General features: G+C 43.5%; 2 protein-coding genes across 2 annotated transcripts in view; one reads left to right on the top strand and one right to left on the bottom strand.

The window, feature by feature from the left end:
- The first annotated feature begins 2,462 nt into the window (after positions 1 to 2,462).
- Positions 2,463 to 9,506, top strand: LOC311111191 (26S proteasome non-ATPase regulatory subunit 7). The gene is made up of 7 exons (XM_084153887.1): positions 2,463 to 2,632; positions 3,106 to 3,197; positions 3,301 to 3,393; positions 3,495 to 3,592; positions 3,751 to 3,831; positions 4,109 to 4,200; positions 8,896 to 9,506. Exons 1-7 carry the CDS (start codon positions 2,559 to 2,561, stop codon positions 9,323 to 9,325), a joined length of 960 nt encoding a protein of 319 aa, XP_084010013.1. The 5' UTR covers positions 2,463 to 2,558; the 3' UTR covers positions 9,326 to 9,506.
- A 405-nt stretch (positions 9,507 to 9,911) lies between these two features.
- LOC311111190 (polycystin-1-like protein 2) overlaps positions 9,912 to 25,351 on the bottom strand; it is a gene marked incomplete at both ends in the record, with an annotated part of 28,930 nt that continues 13,490 nt past the window's right edge. Inside the window, 26 exons of the mRNA XM_084153886.1 lie at positions 9,912 to 10,067; positions 10,236 to 10,367; positions 10,460 to 10,561; positions 10,725 to 10,935; positions 11,053 to 11,213; positions 11,332 to 11,459; positions 11,557 to 11,690; positions 11,796 to 12,126; positions 12,271 to 12,456; positions 12,547 to 12,687; positions 12,830 to 12,926; positions 13,022 to 13,479; positions 15,994 to 16,216; positions 17,767 to 17,999; positions 18,084 to 18,283; positions 18,383 to 18,529; positions 18,647 to 18,825; positions 18,926 to 19,027; positions 19,221 to 19,451; positions 19,559 to 19,746; positions 19,872 to 20,097; positions 21,878 to 22,009; positions 22,212 to 22,332; positions 22,508 to 22,632; positions 24,419 to 24,571; positions 24,684 to 24,821. Coding sequence (XP_084010012.1) covers positions 9,912 to 10,067; positions 10,236 to 10,367; positions 10,460 to 10,561; positions 10,725 to 10,935; positions 11,053 to 11,213; positions 11,332 to 11,459; positions 11,557 to 11,690; positions 11,796 to 12,126; positions 12,271 to 12,456; positions 12,547 to 12,687; positions 12,830 to 12,926; positions 13,022 to 13,479; positions 15,994 to 16,216; positions 17,767 to 17,999; positions 18,084 to 18,283; positions 18,383 to 18,529; positions 18,647 to 18,825; positions 18,926 to 19,027; positions 19,221 to 19,451; positions 19,559 to 19,746; positions 19,872 to 20,097; positions 21,878 to 22,009; positions 22,212 to 22,332; positions 22,508 to 22,632; positions 24,419 to 24,571; positions 24,684 to 24,821 — 4,635 coding nt within the window. The remainder of the gene's footprint in view (positions 10,068 to 10,235; positions 10,368 to 10,459; positions 10,562 to 10,724; positions 10,936 to 11,052; positions 11,214 to 11,331; positions 11,460 to 11,556; positions 11,691 to 11,795; positions 12,127 to 12,270; positions 12,457 to 12,546; positions 12,688 to 12,829; positions 12,927 to 13,021; positions 13,480 to 15,993; positions 16,217 to 17,766; positions 18,000 to 18,083; positions 18,284 to 18,382; positions 18,530 to 18,646; positions 18,826 to 18,925; positions 19,028 to 19,220; positions 19,452 to 19,558; positions 19,747 to 19,871; positions 20,098 to 21,877; positions 22,010 to 22,211; positions 22,333 to 22,507; positions 22,633 to 24,418; positions 24,572 to 24,683; positions 24,822 to 25,351) is intronic.

Here is a 25,351-nt window from a genome sequence, read left to right as displayed (position 1 = left end):
CTGCAATAAGAGGATTTGGATTCAGTGTGAGAAACTATTTGATTTGGCAGTTACATATTTTTCACTTATGCCACCTGTTGAAGTATGATAACTATCCGTTTAAATAGATATACAGACTTAAAATAAAAAATGAAAGCGTTTATAAAACACAATGGGCTTCTTGATGGAATGAATAATGATATGCTTATAAATCCTAACAATGGCCAAGAGCAAGGTTAACGCAGCAGCAAGGTAATTGCAGAAACCTGTTTGTTGATTGGGGCATGACTGTAACAATGCGTGTACTGCACTGTACTGTAGATGTTGTGAGGTATGTGAGACGATTTTGTTATTCATGTCATATGAACCCTTTAGAAAGCCTGCAGGTTTGAAGATAGACATTATAGTGATGATTGGAGAATGGCACAATACAAATCCCAACATCATTGGACATCAAATCAATCAAATCAAATTGTATTGCCAAATACAACAGGTGTAGACTTCACCGTGAAATGCTTACTTATGAGCCCATTCCCAACAATGCAGAGACCTAATCATATCCCTAATCTCACCACTGCACTCACCACATACCTCCTTAAATAGCCATTCACATGCCATGGTCTAAATCTGCGTTTGATCATTACTTTCTCAGTGCATTGAGTTAATAAACAGCAAATGTTTCGTCAGTTGTTTCAAATTCACAAGTTCATTACTCTTTCTATAAAAAGAAAGGAGCACTGAAAAAGAAACTTCAAACGACCTGCAGCCTTAGTGTTTATGACCCTGTCCTTGGGATTTTATGCCTTTATTGTCCCTCTGATTCTGTTGATAACTAGGCCTCTCTGACCACCCTTCCCAATACTTTCTGTTCAGTGGTGACATCTTAATTTGTCACCTATGGTGGACACAAGAAAACGGTTAATCAAAAAAATAGTTTGACCAGTAGGCTACATTTGAAGTAAAATAGACAATACAGTAGGCCAGCGATAGAATAGCTCCCTGCCCAGCTTGTAACAACCTAACAACCTAAGGATTTATAAAGAGGGTTATAAGTAGTTTATAAACTGCTCATTATTAGTTTATAAAGGCACTACCCTAACTCCTCCATCACAAGAAGCCTCATCAACCTTAGTAGAAAACACCATACAACCAGAATTGTAAATATTATGTACCTTAGATAACACACCCAGGGTGAGGCCTGCATCCACACAGCATGTGGCAACTACTACTAACCTTGGATGAGCATGAGGGTAATGAAGTTACCAAGGGACGATTATTATTAACTCTGAAGAAATGCAAGAAGAGAGTTCACTATAAAGTGAAGCCCCAACTCTAAGAGCTTATTTATGCATTTCCAGCCCTCTAGTGTTGAAACCAGGGACAGCCCAACCCATGGAGGAATCCATACAAAAAAAGCTTGAACTGCAACTTCGCAATGAATCTACACAAAGTATGTTCTCGACTCGTTTGGGTAAAAAAAAAAATAGCTTGCCAAATGCATTTATGATATTTCCCACACCGACATTTTTTTGTTGAAAGGATACTCAAATGAATGCAAAATGCACGTTACAATCCAAACGGAGCATTTTTTTGCGCAGTTTGACAAATCGATCCACTTTGGCTCTTTGGTCACAAGACCCTAAGCAAAGGATTGTGGGATTGTGGAGTTGTGGGATGGAAGTCAGGAAACGTATTACAGATCAGCTGGCTGTATATACGGCAGAGCTGATGGCCAAACTGTTGGTCTTGCAGTGGGGGTGGAGGAAGTCAAACAAGACAGGGTAGTTATTTGCTCTGATTCATGTGCAGTGTTGATGAGTCTCCAGTCCTTTAGCTCACGTAGCAGACAATACCTGCTTTAAGAGGTGCTACAAACCCATGGCAGGATTAAACAGATGGGTATTCAGATAAGATTTACTTGGGTCCCAGCCCATGTGGGGGTGGAGGGGAGCGAGGCAGTAGATGAACAGGCTAAACAAGCACTTAGTAGTGGGGATGCTGTTGTTGAAGTTTCAATGAGCAAGGCAAAGGTATATAAAGTGTTGGTGCAGAGATGGTAGGAGCAGTGGAATAGAGATAATAAGGAAAGGCATGTATTTCAAGTACAGAGGAAAGTCGATTAAGGGTGGGACACAGCCAGTTGAATAAGACATTAAATGTGATAGGAAAGCATCCAACAGGAAAGTGTGATTATTGTCAGGAAACAGAGACAGTGGAGCATGTATTGCTACAGTGTGGGCAGTATCAGAGGGAAAGAGAGAGGATGAGATCTAGTATGAGGGAGAAGGGGATACAGAAAATTAGTTTAAAGAGTATATTGAGTAGAACGTCATTAGATATAGTCTCACATATTTTGTTAACTTGTTTAAGAGCAACGGGGCTGGCAGGTAGGATTTCGTTTCTCCCTGTCTCTGGCCTACACTCCAGTACAGTAGGTGGCGGTAATGCACCATAACGTTGGATGCCAACCGCTGATAAACCCCACTGAAGAAGAAGGGATCGTGGAGCACTGACAGTGGTTGTGGTTGTTGTGCTCTATGGCGAAAATATTTTATATTTAATTCAATTCACACATAAACATGCCGGAGTTAGCTGTTGAAAAAGTTATTGTCCATCCCTTGGTGCTCCTGAGTGTGGTGGATCATTTTAACAGGTAAAGGATTCGAATGAGCTCGACAGTTGTTGATGATTGTTAAAAAATGTGGACTCATTGTTGTTTCCCAAATAACAGTACAGTTTAGATAGCTAACTAACGTTAGCGACTAGCTAGCGACAGTAAGTTAACGTTAGAGCAAGCAAGCTAACGTTATCTAACTAGCTACTGTGTAGCTAGATAGCTGATTCACCTCAGAAGGCTCTGATTCACCTGCTATCCAGTATAGCTAGTAGCTAGCTAGATACACAACATGTTCTCATATTACACAAATTGCAGGTTTCCTCTACGATTAGTGCATCGTTTTATGCACTTTATTAGCTATTGTAGCTAGATAATGTTAACCAGCTTGTAACGCGTTAGCGCCATCCGCTCTCTAGTCAGGGATGTCACTGTCACATGTCTGTAGCAAAGACAGTTCAGAAACCCCATGTCTGTAGCTAACAGCCTATTCTCATTCTGAATTTGATCAGAATCGGTAAAGTTGGAAGTCAGAAGAGGGTTGTGGGTGTACTACTCGGCTCATGGCATAAGAAGGTTCTTGATGTGTCCAACAGCTTTGCAGGTGAGTTTCCTAACGTTACCTCTTTCTATAACCACGGTCCATTCTTTGATAACACTCTGGTTTCTTGTTGATATGGCTGATCTCCCCCCTGCTCTTCTTACAGTGCCCTTTGACGAGGATGACAAGGATGATTCTGTGTGGTTCCTGGACCATGACTATTTGGAGAACATGTATAACATGTTCAAGAAAGTCAATGGTAAGAATGGAGTTCTTTGTAAATTAGTATGCATTTTAATAACACTAGATTTTACTCTACAATGTGATTGAACTTGAACATGTATTCCCATTGTGTTTCAGCAAGAGAAAGAATAGTTGGTTGGTATCACACAGGCCCCAAACTGCACAAGAATGACATTGCCATCAATGAACTCGTGAAGCAATATTGTACCAATTCTGTAAGTATAAGTACAACATTTTAGTTGAATTTAATACAAAACGTTGATGTAATTTTTTACTTAGCAATTAGCCAATTACTACTGATGTCACTGTAGTAAATATAATAATAAATATACTATGGTACAAAGATTTTAATTGGATTTTTTGGTCGTTTTAGGTTTTAGTCATCATTGATGTGAAACCGAAAGACCTGGGTCTACCAACAGAGGCCTACATATCTGTGGAGGAAGTGCATGATGTACGTTTTTATCAGTGGAATTATTGAAAGAATGTAATAGTGGAATTACAATTCTCTACTATTACCTCTGCAACAAAGGTTTATGCTGCATGTCAGTCTTACATCTACCACTAAGTAAAATCTAAAAATTGTAGGATTAGAAAGAATGTCACTGTAAAAATCAAAGTTTGTTATGTTGTGGAGCAACGGATGCCTTTTTGAGCTTTAATGTTGAGGAAAACGGATAAACTCGCTTGAGAAGAAGGTCTAATGGTTGGAACATTCCTTTTGTTTTTAGGATGGCACTCCCACATCCAAGACATTTGAACATGTCACCAGTGAGATTGGCGCTGAAGAAGCAGAGGAAGTGGGCGTGGAGCATTTACTCCGGTAAGACTGGACCCAAGCATGTGGTCAATGTGTATGTACTTGTTCCTTGTATTATTGCTCATAATTTTTTCATACCAGACCTGGGTTCAAATACAAGTTTTTTTATTAGAGTATTTGAATGGTTATTTGTAAAAAAACGAAATAGTCTAGCAAATTGTGTTTGAGACCATTTTCAAATACCTATTTCAAATACTATGTTCAAATACCAGAGTTAAGTGCATGGGTGTGTATTTGAGTCAGTGTATTTTAGTATTTTCAAATGCTTTCCAAGTGTATTTCTAAATATACTGAACAAAAATATAAACGCAACATGCAACAATTTCAAAGATTTTACTGAGTTACAGTTCATATAAGGAAATCAGTCAATTTAAATAAATAAATTAGGCCCTAATCTATGGATTTCACATGACTGGGAATACAGATATGCATCTGTTGGTCACAGATATCTTAAAAAAATAAAAAGTAGGGGTGTTGATCAGAAAACCAGTCAGTATCTGGTGTGACCACCATTTGCCTCATGCAGCGCGACACATCTCCTTCGCATAGAGTTTATCAGGCTGTTGATTGTGGCCTGTAGAATGTTTTCCCACTCCTCCAGCGAAGTTGCTAGATATTGGCGGGAACTGGAACACGCTGTTGTACATGTCGATCCAGAGCATCCCAAACATGCTCAATGGGTGACATGTCTGGTGAGTATGCAGGCCATGGAAGAACTGGGACATTTTCAGCTTCCAGGAATTCTGTACAGATTCTTGAGACATGGGGCCGTGCATTATCATGCTGAAAATGGCGGTGGATGAATGGCACGACAATGGGCCTCAGGATCTCGACACGGTTTCTCTGTGCATTCAAATTGCCAGCGATAAAAATTTTCGTAGCTTATGCCTGCCCATACCATACCACCACCACCATAGGGCACTCTGTTCCCAATGTTGACATCAGCAAACCGCTCGCCCACACGACGCCATACATGTGGTCTGCGGTTGTGAGGCCGGTTGGACGTTGGAGGCGGCTTATGGTAGAGAAATGAACATTAAATTCTCTGGCAACAGCTCTGGTGAACATCCCTGCAGTCAGCATGCCAATTGCACGCTCCCTCAACTTGAGACATCTGTGGCATTGTGTTGTGTGATAAAACTGCACATTTTAAAGTGGCCTTTTATTGTCCCCAGCAAAAGTGGCACCTGTGTAATGACACAAAGGATAAATGCTCACAAAGAGGGATGTAAACAAATTAGTGCCCTACATTTGAAAGAAAAAACTTTGTGCGTATGGAACATTTCTGGGATATTTTATTTCAGCTCATGAAACATGGGAGCAACACTTTACATGTTGCGGTTATATTTTTGTTCAGTGTACACTAAAATATTCAACTACTTTTCAAATGAAATGTTTCTGAATACGTACTTTAAATGTACAGTACCAGTCAAAAGTTAGGACACACCTACTCATTCAAGGGTTTTTATTTATTTTTACATTGTAGAATAATAGTGAAGACATCAAAACTATGAAATAACACATATGGAATCATGTAGTAACCAAAAAAAGTGTTAAACAAATCAAAATATATTTTATTTTTGAGATTCTTCAAATAGCCACCCTTTGCCTTGATGACAGCTTTGCACACTATTGGCATTATCTCAACCAGCTTCATCTGGAATGCTTTTCCAACAGTCTTGAAGGAGTTCCCACATGCTGAGCACTTGTTGGCTGCTTTTCCTTCACTCTGCGGTCCGACTCATCCTAAACCATCTCAATTGGGTTGAGGTCGGAGGATTGTGGAGGCCAGGTCATCTGATGCAGCGCTCCATCACCCTCCTTCTTGGTAAAATAGCACTTACACAGCCTGGAGGTGTGTTGGGTCATTGTCCTGTTGAAAAACAAATGATAGTCCCACTAAGCCCAAATCAGATGTGATGGCGTATCGCTGCAGAAGGCTGTGGTAGCCATGCTGGTTAACTGTGCCTTGAATTCTAAGTAAATCACAGACAGTGTCACCAGCAAAGCACCCCCACACCATAACACCACCTCCTCCATGCTTTACGGTGGGAACTACACATGCAGAGAACATCCGTTCACCTGCACCGTCTCACAAAGACACGGCGGTTGGAGCCAAATATCTCAAATTTGGACTCCAGACCAAAGGACACGTTTCCACTGGTCTAATGTCCCTTGCTCGTGTTTCTTGGCCCAAGCAAGTCTCTTCTTCTTATTGGTGTCCTTTAGTAGTGGTTTCTTTTCAGCAATTTGACCATGAAGGCCTGATTCACACAGTCTCCTCTGAAGTTGATGTTGAGATGTGTCTGTTACTTGAACTCTGTGAAGCATTTATTTGGGCTGCAATTTCTGAGGCTGGTAACTCGAATGAACTTATCCTCTGCAGCAGAGGTAACTCTGGGTCTTCCATTCCTGTGGCAGTCCTCATGAGAGCCAGTTTCATCATAGCGCTTAATGGTTTTTGGGACTGCACTTGAAGAAACTTTAAAAGTTCTTGAAATGTTCCGTATTGACTGACCTTCATGTCTTAAAGTAATGATGGACTGTCGTTTCTCTTTGCTTAATTGAGTTGTTCTTGCCATAATATGGACTTGGTATTTTACCAAATAGGGCTATCTTCTGTATACCCCCTACCTTGTCACAACACAACTGATTGGCTCAAACGTATTAAGAAGGAAATAAATTCCACAAATGAACTTTTAAGAAGGCACACCTGTTAATTGAAATGCATTCCAGGTGACTACCTCATGAAGCTGGTTGAGAGAATGCCTAGTGTGTGCAAAGCTGTCATCAAGGCAAAGGGTGGCTATTTGAAGAATCTCATATATAAAATATGTTTAACACATTTTTGGTTACTACATGATTCCATATGTGTTATTTCTTAGTTTTGATGTCTTCACTATTACAGTGAGGGAAAAAAGTATTTGATCCCCTGCTGATTTTGTACGTTTGCCCACTGACAAAGAAATTATCAGTCTATAATTTTAATGGTAGGTTTATTTGAACAGTGAGAGACAGAATAACAACAAAAAAATCCAGAAAACCGCATGCCAAAAATGTTATAAATTGATTTGCATTTTAATGAGGGAAATAAGTATTTGACCCCCTCTCAATCAGAAAGATTTCTGGCTCCCAGGTGTTTTTTATAAAGGTAACGAGCTGAGATTAGGAGCACACTCTTAAAGACACCTGTCCACAGAAGCAATCAATCAATGAGATTCCAAACTCTCCACCATGGCCAAGACCGAAGAGCTCTCCAAGGATGTCAGGGACAAGATTGTAGACCTACACAAGGCTGGAATGGGCTACAAGACCATCGCCAAGCAGCTTGGTGAGAAGGTGACAACAGTTGGTGCGATTATTCGCAAATGGAAGAAACACAACATAACTGTCAATCTCCCTCGGCCTGGGGCTCCATGCAAGATCTCACCTCGTGGAGTTGCAATGATCATGAGAACGGTGAGGAATCAGCCCTGAACTACACGGGAGGATCTTGTCAATGATCTCAAGGCAGCTGGGACCATAGTCACCAAGAAAACAATTGGTAACACACTACGCCGTGAAGGACTGAAATCCTGCAGCGCCCGCAAGGCCCCCCTGCTCAAGAAAGCACATATACAGGCCCGTCTGAAGTTTGCCAATGAACATCTAAATGATTCAGAGGAGAACTGGGTGAAAATGTTGTGGTCAGATGAGACCAAAATCGAGCTCTTTGGCATCAACTCAACTCACCGTGTTTGGAGGAGGAGGAATGCTGCCTATGACCCCAAGAACACCATCCCCACCGTCAAACATGGAGGTGGAAACATTATGCTTTGGGGGTGTTTTTCTGCTAAGGGGACAGGACAACTTCACCGCATCAAAGGGATGATGGACGGGGCCATGTACCGTCAAATCTTGGGTGAGAACCTCCTTCCCTCAGCCAGGGCATTGAAAATGGGTTGTGGATGGGTATTCCAGCATGACAATGACCCAAAACACACGGCCAAGGCAACAAAGGAGTGGCTCAAGAAGAAGCACATTAAGGTCCTGGAGTGGCCTAGCCAGTCTCCAGACCTTAATCCCATAGAGAATCTGTGGAGGGAGCTAAGGGTTCGAGTTGCCAAATGTCAGCCTCGAAACCTTAATGACTTAGAGAAGATCTGCAAAGAGGAGTGGGACAAAATCCCTCCTGAGATGTGTGCAAACCTGGTGGCCAACTACAAGAAACGTCTGACCTCTGTGATTGCCAACAAGGGTTTTGCCACCAAGTACTAAGTCATGTTTTGTAGAGGGGTCAAATACTTATTTCCCTCATTAAAATGCAAATCAATTTATAACATTTTTGACATGCATTTTTCTGGATTTTTTTGTTGTTATTCTGTCTCTCACTGTTCAAATAAACCTACCATTAAAATTATAGACTGATCATGTCTTTGTCAGTGGGCAAATGTACAAAATCAGCAGGGGATCAAATACTTTTTTCCCTCACTGTATTCTACGATGTAAAAAATAAAGAAAAACCCTTGAATGAGTAGGTGTGTCCAAACTTTTGACTGGTAGTGTATGTGAAAGTAATTGAACAATTTTAACTAGTATTTGGACCCAGGTCTGATTCTTACCATAAAAATTTAAGGCCAGTTTTGCCACCAAAAAGGGAAACCGGTTGACTTAAAACATGCAAGTCACTGAAATAAAATGTTTTGTATCTCTATCCAGAGACATCAAGGACACAACAGTTGGCACCCTGTCTCAACGCATCACCAACCAGGTGCACGGCCTAAAGGGCCTCAACTGCAAGTTAGTGGATATCAAAGGGTATTTGGAGAAAGTTGCCACAGGTAAGCTGCCCATCAACCACCAGATCATCTACCAGCTGCAGGACGTCTTCAACCTGCTGCCTGACGTCAACCTTCAAGAGTTCATCAAGGCATTTTACCTCAAGACCAATGACCAGATGCTGGTGGTTTACCTGGCTTCACTCATTCGCTCCGTGGTTGCTCTTCACAACCTCATCAACAACAAGATCGCCAACCGAGATGCAGAGAAGAAGGAAGGCCAGGAAAAAGATGACAGCAAGAAAGAGAAGAAAGAGGACAAGGAAAAAGAGAAGGGAGACACTAAGAAAGATAAGAAGGAGAAAAAATGAGGAAGCAATGCTGATTTCTGACTACGGACTGACTGTTTGTTTTTGTTCTTCCCACCTGTCGGACACTATTTATCTTTTTTTTTTTATGAAGAAGACCCTCGCATTTTCTTTATGTATTAAAAGAGTGAAGGGAATTGGCTATTTGGTTATCTACTCCACATAAGTCTAATCATTTTTCATTCTTATGTAGCTCATTTGGTTAATGTTGACAAAATACTAGTTTGCTATTAATTTCACAACAAACATTAATACAACAACATTTGAATTATATTTTTATCCTGCTCTACTCCTCAGTGTTGTCTACTCCTCACATTACCATAGTAACCATACATGTGTGTATTTGTGACAGAAAAGTGTGAGGGAAAAGAAGGAGCTGTTATTTCCTCTTAACATATTTTTAAAGCTTTGCATTAGATCACAAAACGGCACAAATAGCCTCATTCATGCATGATATATTAGATAATTAAACGGCTAGAGGCAACAAGTCAACAAAATGCATCACCGCTCCTATGAAGCAACAGAACTGAAAATGACAGCTCCCTATGAATACATACAGAGTGGTACACCAGTACTTAGAAGTAATCATCTATGAGGATATAGTGAAGAATCCTTTGTTAGTTGCTGAGGCAGTCATGCCATTCTCCTTGGGGCTGTCACTGTCTTCCTTCTTCTTAATTTTGATTCCAAACAAGTTGCAGAGCTTCATCAGCATCAGATCCACTATCTCCTCCTCCTCTGAGGGCTGTGGAACAGTGAACAGACAGCTCAGAATGGATAGTCAAGTGACCGCCTCAGTCGAAATGTATTAAGGTATTGGTCCCGGTTGATTCTGATATATTGATGTTCAAATAAGACCTAATATGACCAGGAGAAGGTTAATTTTACATAGTGTAAGATTGATGCACAGTACCTTGTGATGCATTTGCTCTTGAGTGAACGCCACCAGGATGACAGAGATGAACAGGTTCAGAACCACAAAGGTCATGAATATAATGCAGGAGCCGATGAGGAACGCACCAAGCACCGGGTTGTAATCAAGAACCTGGATTAGAAGGAGAAGTTACAGAATTTAATCACAACGCTACCATCATGACTACAGCAGTAATCAGTCTAGTAGAGCTGTCCTCTACTAACCTCGTCATAGTTGAAGATGCCCAGTTGCAAGCTGACCATGGCTAGAGCAGAATCCAGGAGAGTCCTATATGAGTACAGCTTCCAGCCATACATCAGATTAGACTGCAGACGGAGAATGATCACAGTTTAGTCACTCACACTGCAAGTCAAGGGGACACCCATCATACACAAGCACAACATCACATAAGAAGAGAATGAGGATGAAGTTGGAGAATGACAGCACCATGGACAACTTATAGGCTAGGTGTTTCAGAAAGACCCTTACAGCAATAGAATAGGCCAGGAACATAATGGTGATGACCACGAGGAAGCCTGATATGTCTGTCCAGGCCCGTTGCAGTGTGGCTGTGATCATGTGTAGCTTGGGGTTGAGCCTCAGCAGATGCCACAGTTTGACTGTAGCCAGTAGCACCAGGAATGCGATCAGATACCCCAGCACTGCATCTGCTATGGCTGTTTCATGGAAACTGGCAAACCTGGACAGAGAGCGGAGAAGTTTAACATCACACAGAAGCAACTGACCAACAATAGGGATAAAAGACTAGCGAAAGTAAAGCAGAAACCCATGATACCCCAACCCAGTGTGAACTCACTGGTCTTTATGGTTGTGGTAGTACTCCATGTCCCGGTTCCCTAACAGGGTCCTCTTGATGAAGACAGACAATGCGCTCCAGCTCAGGAGGATGATGGCAAGCTCCAGCAGGTTCCACTTTGTCTTGAAGTAAGCCCACTTCTGCTGCTTCATCAGCTTTCCCTGTGAGGAGATGAGAAGAGTTAGACTGAGGAGGAATTCCAGAACAATGGCACTAGACCATTGTGGCACTGATTTTATACTCTTTACACATAAGAAAGGTATTTAAATTACAGCTTACCTGAACAAACATGTAGTAGAGGATAAAGAGGAAATAGATGACCTCAGAGGCCATGACAAAGGTGTGGAGTCCACCGGTGGACTGGTACAGTCGGACACTCTGCAGCTCACTGCGAAACTGGAACGCTCCTGAGAGAATAAGACAGGTGCTGACAATCTGAGCTTTGGGTGCCTTTAAATACTTACTTTGTGCTGTATTCATGGAGTGATATAACAACTGTCTCACCTACAGCTGTGGTCTCCAGCATGAGTGTGACAATGCAGAAGAGGTTGACATTGGCATTGTACACGGTGAACTCTACAAAGACTGCCCGGGTGAACATATCAAGCCAGGTGTTGTCAAACAGATACTGAAGGGTACTGCAGGGACAGAAGACATGCATGAATAAAATAACATATTTCTCTACCACAAATATGGTTTGATAACTCTGATAATTTTTAAACATTTGGTCAATGTTAATTTACCTGTTAGCGTTCTGTGAGTCAGGGCCCAGGTCCACCACAAACCCCCCTCCCCGGTAGAGAACCACACTACCCCAGATAGGTTGGGCTCTGAGTCGGGCCTGGGTTTGGTATTGCCAGGGGCTGCGGAGGGTCTTTGAGGTGTTTTCACTCCCCGAGCGGTTCCAGCCTGGCCCATAGGAGCCCATGTCCTCCACCTCCCATGAGTATGGAGCATGACAGTCAGGAACAGACTGGCGCATGGAGCGGGCGATGCGGCAGGAGTTCTTCTGCACCCTCACCTGGCGAAGACGGGCATTACCAACCAGTTTGGAGTTCCCATCTGTGATGAAACCTATAACACAGCATGCAGAAAATGTTAAGGCAAAGAATAACTAAAAGACAAAACGCTAGCACGCTTTCATCTATACAATTTCTCTTTAACCTTCTAGAAATTAACGTTCTCTATGAAATAAACCTCCTCTTTTGAGAATGCTACCTGGGTTCTCTCCGAAGAGGTTGCTGAGAAGAGAGGTATTTGCCCAGGTGAACACATTTCCGTGGCTCATGCTGTCTGAGATCCCTTGGCTGAAGCTCTGCCGAATGTGCTGAGTCAGGAAGTAAGCGTTAGGGTCCCTCTGACCATACGCCACCAGGAGCAACATCCACATGAACCCCATGTAGGCTGCAAAAGAATCATAGGCCTTAAGCATGTATGTTAACCAATAGGTGCGGTGAATGACAGTGCAGTGAATGAAAAAGCGGTTCATCTTACTGAGAATCTCTTTGATGAGGGCGAAGACCTTCTGCTCCTTGATCATGTTGTTCCTCATCCTGTCGATGTCTGTGGGAGGAGGGGGCTGGTAGAAGCTGCATGTGCTATCCCTCCTGACAGCCCGCACTGCATCAGGGTCATCTGTGGACAAGATGGTTGTAAAAGGTATCTAGTCTTAGCTTGCTCATATACAAGTAAACAGAATATCCATAACGAATAAGGAAAGCAGAAAGGATATGCCGTTATGCCTGAAATATGGGAAATTAGCTTTAAGATAAAGCACCTGGGTTTCGGAGCTCCCCCTCAAACTTTGGATCCCCATACTCCTCCTGATCAACTTTCTTCAGAACGAGAGCAAAGAAGGCTGCAAAACCTAACACCTGTGATAGGAAATCCACAAAGTAATACCCAGATTTCAGATACATGAGGCAGGACATTTTACATTGTACAGGATGTATTGTACTGTAGGTCTCACCTTCAGCGGCTGAGTGATGAAGAGGCTCTCAAAGAAAGACACAACCATGGAGATGAGCCAGCTTATAGAGCGGTCCTTCCCATAGGTCAGCCCATACATCATGGTGAAGTATCCTGATACTCCGCTGGTGGCTAACACCAGTATCCAGCCAATAAACACAAACCACCAGGGAAGCCCGCCCTGCTTCTTACTGCTGCTGTCTCCCTCACTGCTCTCTGCTGGGCTGGGGCTTCGAGCCAGCTGGTCCCCTCCAAGGCTGGAAGACTCTAGCAGTCCCTTCATGCCCTGGACCTGCTGCACTGCCCGGCAGTAGCTGTCTGGGTTGGGGAAGCGAGAGGGTCCCAGTAGGCTCAGCTCCTTCTCTACATGACGTAGCTGCCTGTACAGATACTGGCTGTTGTTGCTCCTTTTCTGGCTCCCATCCCCAGTCTTCTCAGGGCTCCCACACAGGCTGGTCTCTGAAAACACAGCATTGATTGATTTGATTTATTACATTATGAAAGTGTCTTGCATTTTCAAGATGCCCAGCCCACATGGGCTTGTAAGACACTGTATCTGCAGTAGCAAAGAAAATAATGATATATATGCATGCATACAAACTCCCCAGTCAAAATTAAACTGCTCCTTTCATATTTATTTTGATCCTGACAAACTCCCCATTCCCTGCCGGTGACAAGCATACCCATAACATGATGCTGCCACCACAATACTTGAAATTACAGAGGGCTTCACTCTGTGTTGTATTTGACCAAAACATGTCATTTTTAAAGGTTCATATCTTTGCCGTGTTGACTTGCAGTATTACTTAACTGCCTTGTTGCAAACAGAATGGATGATTTGGAGTGGATGTTTTTACGCAGGGTTCCTTCTTTTCACTTTGTCATACAGGCCAGTGATGTGGAGTGAATGCAATGTTGTTGATCCTCTGTATTTTCAAGTATTGTGGTGGCAGCATCATGTTATGGGTATTGCCAAAGACACACCGGATTGGCTTTCCAATAGGTATTGAGTGTTCCTGAGTGGTCCAGTCTCAGTCCTGACTTAAATTAGCTTAAAAATCAGAGACAAGGTTTGAATATTGTTGTCCATAAATTATTCCCAACCAAATTTACTGAGCTTGAACAATTTTGACAAAAACAATGTACAAAACATTAGGAACAAAACATTAGGAACACCTTCCTAATATTGAGTTGCACCCCCTTTTGCCCTCAGAACAGCCTCAATTTGTTTGGGCATGGACTGTACAAGGTTTGTTAAGCATTCCACAGGGATGCTGGCACATGTTGACTCCACAGTTGTGTCAAGTTGGTTGGATGTCCTTTGGGTGGTGGACCATTCTTGATACACACGGGAAACTGTTGCGCGTGAAAAACCCAGCAGCATTGCAGTTCTTGATACACTCAAACCGGTGCACCTGGGACCTACTACCATACCCCGTTCAAAGGCACTTAAATATTTTGTCTTGCCCATTCACCCTCTGAATGGCACACATACACAAGCCATGTCTCAATTGTCTCAAGGCTTACAAATCCGTATTTAACCTGTCTCCTCTCCTTCATCTACACTGATTGAGGTGGATTTAACAAGTGACATCAATAAGGGATCATAGCATTCACCTGGATTCACTTAGTCAGTCTATGTCCTGGAAAGATCAGGGGTTCTTAATGTTGTGTATACTGAGTGTAGCTTATCTTGATGTATCTTCCATGCTTTGGAAACAACATTTGTAACCAGGAACACTTCTTTTCTAAATTACCATTCCAGTTTCTCTTCGTATCTAACCAATAATATTTCTGGTTTCAGTTGTTGAATTTTATCAAACAAGGTTACTCTTAATATCATGTAAATCAAAATGTAAAGTACAGTTAATTCTCAACCTCCCCTAAATCGTCCCCTAGCTGCTCTTCTTCAATTATTGCGTTAAACCTTTTTTATTTTTTTGTCATTTAGCAGACGCTCTTATCCAGAGCGACTTACAGGAGCAATTAGGGTTAAGTGCCTTGCTCAAGGGCACATCGACAGGTTTTTCCACCTAGTCAGCTCGGGGATTAGAACCAGCGACCTTTCGGTTACTGGCACAACGCTCTTACCCACTAAGCTACTTACCTTAATTGCCAGAGGCAATTGGTTTCTTGTAAGGTGACAGAGGGTTCTGGATCCTAGCTGTTTTTAATCTGGTTATAAATTCTGAGTTTCGGTTTAAGCCATATATCATATGATTATCCTTTGGCTGACTGACATCCCGGAGGACCTGAGGCCTAGGACCATGCCTCAGGACTACCTGGCCTGATGACTCCCTGCTGTCCCCAGTCCACCTGGTCGTGCTGCTACTCCAGTTTCCACTCTTCTGCCTGCGGCTAAGGAACCCTGACCTGTTCACCGGACGTGCTACCTTGTCCCAGACCTGCTGTTTTCAGCTCTTTCTCTCTACCGCACCTGCTATTTCAACCTCTAAATGCCCGGCTATGAAAAGCCAAGTGACATTTACTCCTGATGTACTGACCTGTTGCAACCTCTACAACCACTGTGATTATTATTTGACCCTGCTGGTCATCTATGAACATTTGAACGTCTTGGAGAAAAATCTGGCCTTAATGGCCATGTACTGTTATAATCTCCACCCGGCACAGCCAGAAGGGGACTGGCCACCCCTCAGAGCCTGGTTCCTCTCTAGGTTTCTTCCTAGGTTTCTGCCTTTCTAGGGAGTTTTTCCTAGCCACCATGCTTCTACATCTGCATTGCTTGCTGTTTGGGGTTTTAGGCCTGGTTTCTGTATAGCACTTTGTGACATCTGCTGATGTAAAAGGGCTTTATAAATACGATTTGATTGATTGATGAAACTTTGGCCACTATATACTGTAAATATTGCATCTCTGGACATGCTACCAGAACATGTTATCAGATCAACCAGCAGTGCAATGCAGACGACAACCCCCCCCCCCCCCCTCCCCCCCCGCCCAACTGGGCTGTACCTTGCAGATTAGCTACTCCTAGTGAGAGAATGAGCGCCCCCTCTTTCTTGGAGGCATCAGTGTAGAACTCCCCACCGGCTCGGTTCTGCTTCCGGATGATGTCCTCCACCAGAGAGAGCAGAGTGTTGATATCAGTCTGTTGTCCAGGCTTCATCTCTAACTCCAGGCGTGGAATGGGGCTCTTCATAGCCTTGGAGAGTGACTGAGCAAGCTTCTTTATGTCCTGAGAGAATAACGTATATACAATGCATTCAGAAAGACCCCTTGACTTTTTCTACATTTTGTTACGTTACAGCCTTATTAAAAAATGTATTCAATTTTTTTTTCCCTAATGAAGCTACACACAATACCCCATAATGTCGGTTCCTTCACTCAGTACTTTGTTGAAGCATCTTTGGCAGCGATTACAGCCTAGAGTATTTTTGGGTATGATGCTACAAGCTTGGCACACCTGTATTTGGGGAGTTTCTCCCATTCTTCTCTGCAGATCCTCTCAAGCTCTGTCAGGTTGGATGGGTAGCGTCGCTGCACAGCTATTTTCAGGTCTCTCTAGAGATGTTCGATCGGGTTCAAGTCCGGTCTCTGGCTGGGCCACTCAAGGACATTCAGAGACTTATCCCAAAGCCACTCCTGCGTTGTCTTGGCTGTGTGCTTAGGGTCGTTGTCCTGTTGGAAGGTGAACCTTCACTCCAGTCTGAGGTCCTGAGCGCTCTGGAGCAGGTTTTCATCAAGGATCTCTCTGTACTTTGCTCCGTTCATCTTTCCCTCGATCCTGACTAGTTTCCCAGTCCCTGTCTCTGAAAAACACCCCCACAGCATGATTCTGCCACCACCATGCTTCACCGTAGGTATGGTGCCAGGTACCTGGCATTCAGGCAAAAAGTTCAATCTTGGTTTCATCAGACCAGAGAATCTTGTTTCTCATGGTCTGAGAGTCCTTTAGTGCCTTTTGGCAAACTCCAAGCGGGCTCTCAAGTGCCTTTTACTGAGGAGTGGCTTCCGTCTGGCCACTCTACCATAAAGGCCTGATTGGTGGAGTGCTGCAGAGATGGTTGTCCTTCTGGAAGGTTCTCCCATCTCCACAGAGGAACACTTGGAGCTCTGTCAGAGTGACCATCGGGTTCTTGGTCACCTCCCCGACCAAGGCCCTTCTCCCCCGATTCTAGAGTCTTGGTGGTTCCAAACTTCTTCTATTTAAGAATGATGGAGGACACTGTGTTCTTGGGGACCTTCAATGCTGCAGAAATTTTTTGGTACCCGTCCCCAGATCTGTGCCTGAACACAATCCTGCCTCGGAGCTCTACGGACAATTCCTTTGACCTCATGGCTTGGTTTCTGCTCTGACATACACTGTCAACTGTGGGACTTTATATAGACAGGTGTGTGCCTTTCCAAATCATGTCCAATGAATTGAATTTACCACAGGTGGACTCAATGCAAACAGGATGAACCTGAGCTCAATTTCGAGTCTCATAGCAAAGGTTCTGAATACTTATGTAAATAAGGTATTTCTGTTATTTATCTTTTATACATTTCCAACAATTTCTAAAAACCTGTTTTCGCTTTGACATTATGGCGTATTGTGTGTAGATTGATGAGGATTTTTGTTATTTAATCCATTTTAGAATATGTCTAGAACGTAACAAAATACGGAAAAAGGGAAGGGGTCTGAATACTTTCCGAATGCACTGTATTAACAGCTTTGCTAATGTGGCGAGGCAAACAGGCTGACTCTTGATCATAAATTATGTTGAAATTGTTTACTTCTTTTACCTTGATGACAGTGTCTGGTGTGAGGTCTCTCTCCCTCTGTGGGGAGGGGGGCTGTGAGGGAGACACTCTGCCAGTCTTCCCCTGCTTGGACCCCTCTGCCTTGGGCTTTCCAGGCTTCGTCTCTCGGGGGCGAGTGTTTCTGAAGATACTCACAATGAGGAGATTAATTGGAAACATTATGATTGAACTCTGAATTCCAATCATCACCTGCTGCCATGTGAACTCGATATGACCTACAGGAGTAAAAAGAAGAAAGAGTTATTGTTCTGAAAACCTACCATTTGCAAATGCCATCAATACTGTGCAGGCATCCATACCCAGGTCCATGGTCTGCTCAGAGGGGTCGGTAGGGATGCCCCAGAACATGATGCTGGTCAGCATGGTGCAGAGCAGCAGAGAGAAACAGCAGGAGACTCGCTGGACACATGTGAAGGTGCTCGTTGGAGGCCGGCTGATCACAGAAAACCAGATGTGGCCATCACGGAAATCCTTTGCCGTTTTCATGAAAAACAGATTACTGCAGAATATACAGTGTAAGAAGATTTAGTTACATGATGGACAATTGTTCTGGGATTCATATGTTGCTATAACAAGGTGGATCCATGCTTTACCTCACCTGAATTTCTTCAATTCTATGTCCGAGGCAACAGGGAAGACATTATCAAGGATGCACTCGCCCATATCTATGGCCAGCCATGAGTTACACAGGAAGTGCCGCTTCTGTCCAGTTTCTAGATCCTGCACCATCACTTTGTTTATATACCTGCATGAAAACCGTTATTGTCAACTACATCCACAATTTCAAACGTCAGCTTGAATGAATGTCAAATCTATCTGTCCCTCTACTACTGTGAAACATCCTCCCCAACCACTCTCCTACCAGGCAGGGTGCCCCCCTGAGTTGTCGTGCCACAGCCTGATGCTCTGCAGCTCCCCCAGGGAGAAGGGTGTGGTCAACAGGAACGTATCCACTGCACCCCTCTCAAACACAGGCTTGTCAGGGTCAGTGAGGTGGTGTGGCTCACTCTCTCCCTCCGTGCCCAGCAGAGTCACAGTAACCTGCAGCAGCAACACAGGGTCAGGGTCAGGGTCACTGAGTGTGGTTTTATCAGAGAACAGAATATGATGTCCTGCAGCAGTGGGAACTGTTGCTACTGACCTGAGAGGAGGTGGAAGCACCACGCCGATGCCCAGTGCTGATATTCAGCATGTAACGGTATTCAGCCAAGGGGTCATTATCTTCCAGCACTGTCACCTTCACCTACAACAAGTAACATTTGAAGGTAAAACTCTGCATCAACAGCAAACCAACAGGATGTTACATTCTCAAACCGGTAAATCTAAGCACTGTAAATCTGCTGATTGGGTCAACACAGTAGCATGTTCTCAAGTTGTCTGTATAGTCTGGACAAAAATTGTCTAGAAAATGGCAGCAGCGATTGTTCAAGACAGACCTTGGCTATGTCCTGGATGTCCTTTTTGCGTGCCCACACGACCACCAAGAGATAAGCAACGAAGATGGCTCCAACAAAGCACACCACCACAGGGTTGTCTGAGAAGGTGGCGAAGAGCTCAGCAGTACGGGACACATCCACAAGGTTAGGCATGACGAAGAAAGAGCTCCCGAAGAAGGTCAAATGGTTACATAAGCACTGAGTGACCAATGGCGTGGTTAAAGGACCAACCTAAGGAGACCACAGTCAGTTTATGCATTTGATTTTAGCAGTGCCTGGTTGCAATGATGTGCCAATATTTTATTATAAAGGTGTTGTGTAGTACTTGTTGCATTTACCCTGCAGCCATCTTCACTCCAGGTGGATTTGGTTTCATTCCAATATTTGCACTGAGCAGCAATGGAGGTGACAGTCACAGTGGCATTGACAGATTTAACCCCTGCTTCTACAATGGGCCTCACCACAAGGTAGTGCACCCCAACCTTTCCTGTCAAATCATTGGGACCCAGGACCCAGGTGTATCTCTCTGTACCCAAAATAAACACAACACAAACACATTTATCTTTCTAAACACTCAGTGTTGTTCATTGTGCTTCACAATAGTTATATGTCTCTGCCATTAACAAGAAGTCAGTTCAGGAGGTTGATCACCTTGTGAATTGCCTTGGTGAGGCATCTGAGTCTTGGCTATATATTGCTTGTCCTTTGGGTAGTCTTTATACCCCAGCAACAGTACAAATGGTATTTCCTCTGAGGGCTCCATCTTTAGCACCAGTGTTACGTCCGGTGAAGGGACGACAATCATCAGTGTGCTGTAGTTTCCCAGGTCAAGGATTGTGCTGTTCACCTGCCCTCCTTCAAGTCTCGGCAAGAGGATCTGAGAATCATAGAAGATGTTGTAATATTTACAACTGTAATCATAATTCTGTCTACTTGATCATATAGTCTTTAAAGTATAAGTCTTGGACATTATCTTAGAAGATACAGTGGGGGAAAAAAAGTATTTAGTCAGCCACCAATTGTGCAAGTTCTCCCACTTAAAAAGATGAGAGAGGCCTGTAATTTTCATTATAGGTACACGTCAACTATGACAGACAAATTGAGAGAAAAAAATTCCAGAAAATCACATTGTAGGATTTGTAATGAATTTATTTGCAAATTATGGTGGAAAATAAGTATTTGGTCACCTACAAACAAGCAAGATTTCTGGCTCTCACAGACCTGTAACTTCTTCTTTAAGAGGCTCCTCTGTCCTCCACTCGTTACCTGTATTAATGGCACCTGTTTGAACTTGTTATCAGTATAAAAGACACCTGTCCACAACCTCAAACAGTCACACTCCAAACTCCACTATGGCCAAGACCAAAGAGCTGTCAAAGGACACCAGAAACAAAATTGTAGACCTGCACCAGGCTGGGAAGACTGAATCTGCAATAGGTAAGCAGCTTGGTTTGAAGAAATCAACTGTGGGAGCAATTATTAGGAAATGGAAGACATACAAGACCACTGATAATCTCCCTCGATCTGGGGCTCCACGCAAGATCTCACCCCGTGGGGTCAAAATGATCACAAGAACGGTGAGCAAAAATCCCAGAACCACACGGGGGGACCTAGTGAATGACCTGCAGAGAGCTGGGACCAAAGTAACAAAGCCTACCATCAGTAACACACTACGCCGCCAGGGACTCAAATCCTGCAGTGCCAGACGTGTCCCCCAGTACATGTCCAGGCCCGTCTGAAGTTTGCTAGAGTGCATTTGGATGATCCAGAAGAGGATTGGGAGAATGTCATATGGTCAGATGAAACCAAAATATAACTTTTTGGTAAAAACTCAACTCGTCGTGTTTGGAGGACAAAGAATGCTGAGTTGCATCCAAAGAACACCATACCTACTGTGAAGCATGGGGGTGGAAACATCATGCTTTGGGGCTGTTTTTCTGCAAAGGGACCAGGACGACTGATCCGTGTAAAGGAAAGAATGAATGGGGCCATGTATCGTGAGATTTTGAGTGAACCTCCTTCCATCAGCAAGGGCATTGAAGATGAAACGTGGCTGGGTCTTTCAGCATGACAATGATCCCAAACACACCGCCCGGGCAACGAAGGAGTGGCTTCGTAAGAAGCATTTCAAGGTCCTGGAGTGGCCTAGCCAGTCTCCAGATCTCAACCCCATAGACAATCTTTGGAGGGAGTTGAAAGTCTGTGTTGCCCAGCGACAGCCCCAAAACATCACTGCTCTAGAGGAGATCTGCATGGAGGAATGGGCCAAAATACCAGCAACAGTGTGTGAAAACCTTGTGAAGACTTACAGAAAACGTTTGACCTGTGTCATTGCCAACAAAGGGTATATAACAAAGTATAGATAAACTTTTGTTATTGACCAAATACTTATTTTCCACCATAATTTGCAAATAAATTCATTAAAAATCCTACAATGTGATTTTCAGGATTTTTTTTTCTCATTTTGTCTGTCATAGTTGACGTGTACCTATGATGGAAATTACAGGCCTCTCTCATCTTTTTAAGTGGGAGAACTTGCACAATTGGTGGCTGACTAAATACTTTTTTTCCCCCACTGTATACTGTAAGTCTTGGACATCAAGGGCACTCAAGAGAAAATACCCACTAAAATTGCTACATGTTTGCAGCGTTCTGACCTCAATCTCCTCAGACAGGTTCTCCACAGGGATGGCTGATCCATCCTGTCTGGTGAGAGACACAGACCCCATGGCGCCACTGATGTTACCTCCTTCACTCCAAGAATAAGGGTTCTTCTCAAAACTCAGCATCTGTAAAAATAAGGAAAGGATGAAACAAGAGAATGAAAACCGTCCACAACAGACTAATAGACAATTGCTATATGAACAATTAACCAAATGAAAACCCTCCAATGCTCGACACAAAAAAAAACTCACTTTCACTGCCGTATCCACTTGCATGATAAATCCCTCACTAACCTCCACACATTCTCTCGTAGACATTCACACTTACTCGCACATCCACTTGTTCATCTGGAGAAAGGACGTCAGCACCCAGGGGAGGGAAGGAAAAGCTTGCAGAGGAGCTATCTGGGATGTTTATAGACTGCATCTGAATGCTATTTGGAGACATTCTAAGAGAAGACAGTGTATAATATACTGTAACTCAATATTGAGGCAACTTAACAGTAGCATTTTGTTTTTGACATATTGTATTGTAAATATAAATTACATATCTGAAATGACATTTATTTTACAGGCCTCACATTTTTTATAGCATTGTTTCCTCTCCAATGCTCGTTCTCTTACCTGTTAGCATACACACTGATCTCAGGGCTCTTGATAATGGTAGGCTCCTGACCAACCTTTTTCCCATTTAACAGTGCACTCTGCACATTGTCCATACTGTTAAGGAGAATCTTTGAGACCTTTCTCTGTAAAAGACAAACAAAATTCAGTAGGCCTGAAAAGGGCTGAAAAGTAACCATAGTTCATTACTGTCATCAGGGAACTCAGTGAAGGTATATACAGTGCATTCGGAAAGTATTCAGACCCCTTGACTTTTTCCACATTATGTTACGTTACAGCCTTAATCTAAAATTGATTAAATAAATGTTTTTCCTCATCAATCTACACACAATACCCCATAATGACAAAGCAAAAACAGGTTGGTTTTTAGACATTTTTGCAAATGTATTAAAAATAAAAAACACATTTTTTACATAAGTATTCAGACCCTTTGCTATGAGACTCGAAATTGAGCTCAGATGCATCCTGTTTCCATTGATCATCCTTGAGATGATTCTACAACTTGATTGGAGTCCACCTGTGGTAAATTCAATTGATTGGACATGATTTGGAAAGGTCCCACAGTTGACAGTGCATGTCAGAGCAAAAACCAAGCCATGAGGTCGAAGGAATTGTCAGTAGAGCTCCGAGGCAGGATTGTGTCAAAGTTTGGAACCATGAAGACTCTTCCTAGAGCTGTCCGCCCGGCCAAACTGAGCAATCGGGGGAGAAGGGTCTTAGTCACCAAGAACCCGATCGTCACTGACAGAGCTATAGAGTTCCTCTGTGGAGATGGGAGAACCTTCCAGAAGGACAGCCATCTCTGCAGCACTCCACCAATCAGGCCTTTATGGTAGAGTGGCCATATGGAAGCCACTCCTCAGTAAAAGGCACATGAAAGCCCTCTTGGAGTTTGCCAAAAGGCACCTAAAGACTCTCAGACCATGAGAAACACGATTCTCTGGTCTGATGAAACCAAGATTGAACACTTTGGCCTGAATGCCAAGCGTCACGACTGGAGGAAACCTGGCACCATCCCTAAGGTGAAGCATGGTGGTGGCAGCATCATGCTGTGGGGATGTTTTTCAGAGGCAGGCACTGGGAGACTAGTCAGGATCTAGGGAAAGATTAATGGGCGGCAGGTAGCTTAGTGGTTAAGAGCGTAGTGCCAGTAACCGAAAGGTCGCTGGTTCTAATCCCCGAGCCGACTATGTGAAAAATCTGTCGATGTGCCCTTGAGCAAGGCACTTAACCCTAATTGCTCCTGTAAGTCGCTCTGGATAAGAGCGTCTGCTAAATGACTAAAATGTAAATGTAAATGTAATGGAGAAAGGTACAGAGAGATCCTTGATCAAAACCTGCTCCAGAGCACTCAGGACCTCAGACTGGAGTAGAGGGTTCACCTTCCAACAGGACAACGACCCTAAGTACACAGCCAAGACAACGCAGGAGTGGCTTCCGGACAAGTCTCTGAATGTCCTTGAGTGGCCCAGCCAGAGCCCGGCCTTGAACCCGATCGAACATCTCTGGAGAGGCCTGAAAATAGCTGTGCAGCGACGCTCCCCATCCAACCTGACAGAGCTTGAGAGGATCTGCAGAGAAGAATGGGAGAAACTCCCCAAATACAGGTTTGCCAATCTTGTAGCGTCATACCCAAGAAGACTCTATGCTGTTTTCGCTGCCAAAGGTGCTTCAACAAAGTACTGAGTAAAGGGTCTGAATACTTATGTAAATGTGATATTTCCGTTTTTTGTTTTTAATAAATATGCTAAAATTTCTAAAAACCAGTTTTTGCTTTGTCATTATGGAGTATTGTGTGTAGATTGATGAGGGGAAAAAACAATATAATCAACTTTAGAATAAGGCTGTAACGTAACAAAATGTGGAAAAAGTCAAGAGGTCTGAATACTTTCTGAATGTCCTGTATGTCACCTGTGTGCTTGCATTTGAAGAGACTCCCAGGATATTGCTGGCTGCCTCTACTATGGGTGTAGCTGCCTGCACCATCTCTTCTCCACCATGCTCACTGACATTCATATAGAGGAGGGAAGAGCTGAGGTCTGCCACCAGGGAGCTAGCTTCTAGCTGGAAAAGATCCACAGCACAACATAGACCCTTGGGAACTAAATCTCTGCTCTTATTCAGCAATACATGTTTGGGAAAGATGATGTTGCCTTGCTCTCATTTACAAGTGTACCTGAGCAGCGGAATTGACCTCGTCCCCCCGCTTGGTGATCCCTGCCACTGCTCTGGCCATCACCTGCACTTCCTGAGGAGTGTTGTTGGGGACACTCTTCAGCACTGCAGTCATGCTGCTCAGCATCTGTTCTCGCAGCTGGAACATAAATCAGAATACCTCACAAACATCCATCTGAAGACACACTCCTTTTGTCTTGAACTTCATACTAATTTAGCGTAACTCTTTTAGTTTGGTGTAATGTCTTATTTTCAACAATACACAGAGTCCCTAGACCAGGGATGGGCAACTTTAATGGGGGTGGGGGCCACAAAAAATGTGAACTCATCATGAGGAGCTGCAGTGGCTCGCGAGTCTGCGTACCCACATCCATACCCACACATGCAGTCAACTGATTTGTGCAATCAATCCATTTGTGCAGTTAAATTACTTACCTCTCTTAACTAAATGCATTATACCAGTAGCCAGGGCCAGCCCTAGTCTTTTGGGGGCCCTAAACGAGATTTGGCCTTGCACCTGGTGGGCCAATTTTTTTTACTGGTCTCTGTCTTGACTGGTCCCCTTCTTAGCAGCCGGGGGCCCTAAGTGACTGCTTATGTCGCTTATGCCTGGAGCCGACCCTGATACGTTGTTTATGAACTGCTCATTATTAGTTTATAAACACTATT

Source organism: Coregonus lavaretus, assembly GCF_964263955.1.
Source record: "Coregonus lavaretus genome assembly, chromosome: 37".
NCBI classification, from domain to species: domain Eukaryota; kingdom Metazoa; phylum Chordata; class Actinopteri; order Salmoniformes; family Salmonidae; genus Coregonus; species Coregonus lavaretus.
Note: the sequence above shows the minus strand (reverse complement) of the source record. Positions and strands in the feature narration are given on the sequence as shown.